The sequence below is a fragment of the Nuphar pumila genome, chromosome 5, assembly GCF_984573655.1.
Source record: "Nuphar pumila chromosome 5, dmNupPumi1.hap1.1, whole genome shotgun sequence".
Lineage (NCBI taxonomy): Eukaryota > Viridiplantae > Streptophyta > Magnoliopsida > Nymphaeales > Nymphaeaceae > Nuphar > Nuphar pumila.
The window spans coordinates 50,569,262-50,573,918 of NC_143253.1; the positions used below are offsets into that span (position 1 = coordinate 50,569,262).

Below are 4,657 nucleotides of genomic sequence, written 5' to 3' on the forward strand. Positions count from 1 at the left end.
GGATTTTGACTGCATCAAATTGATCAAGTCAAATCGTTGTGGAAATCAAACAAATATGTGAACCACCAGTTATGTACATGTCGTCTCATGCCCTCTTGGGCCCGCGAAAGTTGAGTTGATAAAGATAGCCGATTGAACTGATAAGGGCATGTTCGGGCTCGGCTCTTTAAATAGTGGAATGAGCTTGTGGATCGGCTCATGTTTGTTTTTATCCCACCCGAGCTGAAGCTTGGCTCATCCCTGAATGACACCAGCCGTAGCAAAATGTAATTAAAACTCTTTACACATTCCTTGAATCATGTAAAAAGAGACATTTAATAATTGAAGAGGTGAAGGAGAGGGAGAGATAGAGGTCGTAGTGCTGACAGTTTTTCCAAAGTAAAATTTTTATCAACTTTCTGGAGTGAGTTGAAAAAAAAGTACCAGCGTTTTGTGCGGCGAGTATGGGATTTGGCTTCTCTTCTTGGTGATATACCACTATTCAGTTTGAGGTTGGGCTGATTGAAACTTGTGACTACCATCGCCACAAAGACGTAGAAGAAAGGAGAAGGAAGAGTGGTGGGCGAAGAAATGGCTCAAATTCCTGTCGATTTCTTGCTCGACAAGTTGGGATCCTTGGTGGCGCAAGAAGTGAAACTGTTGAAGGGGATTGGACAGGAAGTGGTAGAGATGGAGAGGGAGTTGGAGAGTATGAGATCCTTTCTGAAGGATGCAGATAGGAGGCAGGATACCGACGAACACGTAAAGCAGTGGGTTAGAGAGGTGAGACACGCAGCATATGACATTGAAGATGTCCTGGACAAGTTTATGCTTCGATACCAAGAGAAATATAAAGGTGGATTTAGAGCTTCCCTGCATAGGGGTCTTCACTCACCGAAACGTTTGAGAGACCGTCATAATCTTGCAAAAGAGCTTCAATCGATCAAAGCCAGAGTGGTGAGCATTTCACAGAGAAAAGAGAGGTATGCTTTCAATAAGTTGGAAGAAGGATCGAGCTCAAATCATGTTGCTACAGGCCAAGTTCGCCGAGAGGCATACTTCGACGAAGAAGCATATGTGGTGGGTATTGATGCAGTCATCGAAAAAATTGTAGGATGGCTCACAGAGGGGGATTTGAAGCTCACACCCGTATCGTTGGTGGGGATGGGAGGTTCTGGAAAGACCACACTCGCAAGGAAAGTTTACAACAGCCAAACAGTACAGGTACACTTCCAGTGCCATGCTTGGTATTCTGTCTCCCAATCGTTCAATCTTCAAAATCTTTTGATATCCTTAATAAAGGGGTTCCATGAATCAATGAAAGATATGGTTCCTGATGGCTTAGAGAAGCTGGACACGACAAGCCTTGGGGAGAAGCTGCACATGTATCTACGCAACAAAAGGTATGTTCTTGTGTTGGATGATGTATGGGCAGACAGTGTTATGGATGATATCGATTTTGCATTGCCAAAGCACGACCGTGGAAGTAGGATTCTGATCACCACTCGTTTAGAGGACGTTGCATCGCCAATAGAAATAAAAGCCGAGTGCATAGGCCACGTCCACCGTATCGAGCCCCTGTCTAGTGATGCGGCGATGGCCCTATTCTGTAAGAAGGCATTCCACGACATCCATGAGAGAATATGTCCTCCGCATCTTAATGGTGTTTGCAAGAGTTTGGTGGACAAGTGTGACGGGCTGCCGCTTGCCATTGTAGCATTGGGTGGAGTCATGTCAACAAAATGCAAATCTGAGACGACATGGAGAAAAATCCAGCACACCCTACGATCTGAGCTGAGTAACAATCCAAAGTTTGATAGAGTTAGAAATGTCCTCTCTTTGAGCTACAATGAGCTGCCATCGCACTTGAAGCCTTGTCTCCTGTACTGTAGCGTATTTCCGGAAGATTACTTGATCACAAAAAGCAGGCTAATCAGATTATGGATAGCTGAAGGGTTCATACAACAGAGGGAGGCCATGACACTAGAAGAGGCGGGAGAAGAGTACCTTAATGAGCTAACCAGTCGGAGCTTGCTCCAAGTTGTCCATGTGAATATCAAGGGAAAGGTAAGTTTGTATCGGATGCATGATCTTCTGCGTGAATTGGTTGTCTCTACATCCGAGAAAGAAGATTTTGTTGTCATTTTAGAGAAGAAACGTGTAACGGTTGATAAAAGGTACAGACGCTTGTCTCTCCACGAAGACCTTCCATTGGACATGACAAGGGTACATAATATCCGCTCCTTGTTGAATTTTGGAATGGATCACATGCCCTCAACAATCCCTACCCTGTTATCACAGAGCAAATTGCTAAGGGTACTGGACCTGCAAGACACTTCAATTGAGGAACTGCCTAGTGCATTGGGCGATTTAGCTCTTTTGAGGTACTTAAATTTGAGAAAAACCAGCATAAAGGAGCTGCCAACGTCTTTCTGGAAGCTCCAAAACTTGCAAACGTTAGATATCCGTGATACTCAAATTGAAAGCCTGCCTGAGGAGATATCAATGATGAAAAGCTTGCGCTATATGTCCATGTTCTCTGGTATTAGTTATCCCTTCGTGATCGACCAAATCCGTGGCTGCAAAATGCAAAGCGGAGTGAGCGCATTGAAGGACTTGCAAAAGCTCTCAGGCATACGTGCCAACAATCAAATAGTTAGAGAAGTTGGTAACTTGGTACAACTCAAAAGTTTTGGGATTGCCAAGCTGAAGAGTGAACATGGGAACATTCTAAGTGCCTCCATCCAGAAGATGAAGAACCTCTTGAAGCTGCTCATATTTTCTATTGCAGAGACAGAGACCCTACAACTGGATTCCCTGTCAATGCCACCACCGTATCTTGAAGATTTGAGTCTTTCTGGGCGTTTAGGGGCGATACCAACCTGGGTTGGCTGCCTAAACAACCTCATGGTCTTAGTCCTATGCTTCTCAAGGTTAAGCCAAGATCCTCTTCCAACGCTCCAGTCTCTGCCAAATCTGCGACGACTTCTACTCTATGAGGCTTATGATGGGGCTGCAGTGTACTGTAATGCAAGGGGTTTCCCTGCACTGAAGGAACTCCGCTTTGTGAATCTGCCAAAACTGCAAATTGTCCACATAGAAGAGAATGCAATGCCAAGCATTCAAACATTACAGATCTGGGGTTGCTGGGAGTTGGAGTTCATTCCTTACGGGATTAAGCACCTAACCACCCTGCAAGAGTTGAACTTGAGGGATGTACCTCAAAAACTAATAAGAGGCATACGCAATAATGGAGGTCAGCATCGCTCCGTAGTCAAACACGTCCCTAACATCGTTTACATCTACACCATGGGCGATGAGGAATTCAGTGAAAGCCTTTGACATCCATTACATCCAATCCCACCATGCACATTTCGAAGGTGATTAACTTCGTCTTTTCCCTTTTACTGGTTGGACTTCCAGACGTGTATTGCACTTTACACATACTGCTGTTTTTTTTTTGTTGATAGTTGATGCTGCTAGCTTTAGATGGACAAAGAGAGAAATGGCCTGGAGGTGGTTCAAACGGTGGTGTGATATCTGTAAAGTTGGTCAGCAAATTTGGAGGCTCGAAAGGTTGGCCAGAAATTTGGAATTTTGTGGCTGTCAAATTCTTGTAAAATGTCCAATTTTGTATTAAAAAAAAATGTTTTTACGAGATGTTGAGAGCCATGATACAAAAAATGAAACAGAACCGTTGTGGCGAAGAAATCATTTCCCCCACCAACGGGGGCTCCGCTTGTCAGGTAGGAGCAGCTAGTGCATCACCTTGTGTTGGGACGTTGCAGGTTCAAACCCTAATGGTAAAGTTGTGTAACTGGTAGGGGGTGTGCCTAACCCCAGCTTGCCTTTCAAAAAAAAAAAAAATCAGAAAATGAAAAGAAGAAATCATTTTCCATCCCTAAAGAATAATGATTTCTGTACCTATTAGCTAGCACCCTCGATGTACTGGATGACTGATTTCCTTTTCATTAATGGGATGAACCATCCGTGAATTACATAGGACTGGCAGATGAAATGATTGCATATTCGGGCTTCTAATCTACCTTTTTAACCTACTTTCTAAATCATTACCGTAAGAAGCAACCCAAAATATAGAATTTCAATGAATTATATAAAAAAACAAGAAGAAAAAATACATTAGCATTTCATTGTGAAAAAAAGAAAGAAACCGATGCTAAATTTTGCCAGTTACCGTGGAAAACCAATTTGCTTTGTAGCCTCCTCCTTTAAGTAGATTTAAAACCAATCCACTTGCTATTTTATTTCGGCCCCAAATATGCAGTTTAGCTCCAAATTAGTTCAGCTCCACTATATGAAATTCAGTTGTTATTCAAAGTCCTGTATTTGAGGCGGGTGTTGGATCCACTACTTGAAATTCAGGTTGCTATTCAAATTCCTGTATTTGATGTCGTTGTTGGCTCCACTGCATGAAGTTCAGTTGTTATTCAAATTGCTGTTCTTCCAAGATTGGAAGCAACTCAACTGGTTCCACATGCCTCCGATCTTTTCCATCACAAGGAATTAATGGGCTGTTTGGATTCGTGGAATTGTGAAGAATTCAATTCTACAAATTAGATTCCTTGAAATTTTGTTGTTTGGGTTGTTTCATTCTATTGAAATTGGATTACATTTATCATTTGTATTCAATATATGCAAATGAAATCTAAAATCTAAA

The 4,657-nt window shown here is 42.6% G+C and overlaps 1 protein-coding gene across 1 annotated transcript; it reads left to right on the forward strand.

Annotated features, from left to right (window-relative positions):
- Positions 1-610: 610 nt before the first annotated feature.
- LOC149837567 (disease resistance protein RPM1-like) lies at positions 611-3,762 on the forward strand. The gene is made up of 2 exons (XM_090007427.1): positions 611-3,359; positions 3,450-3,762. The coding sequence occupies exon 1, from the start codon at positions 670-672 to the stop codon at positions 3,319-3,321; it is 2,652 nt and encodes an 883-aa protein (XP_089863553.1). The 5' UTR covers positions 611-669; the 3' UTR covers positions 3,322-3,359; positions 3,450-3,762.
- Positions 3,763-4,657: the final 895 nt, after the last annotated feature.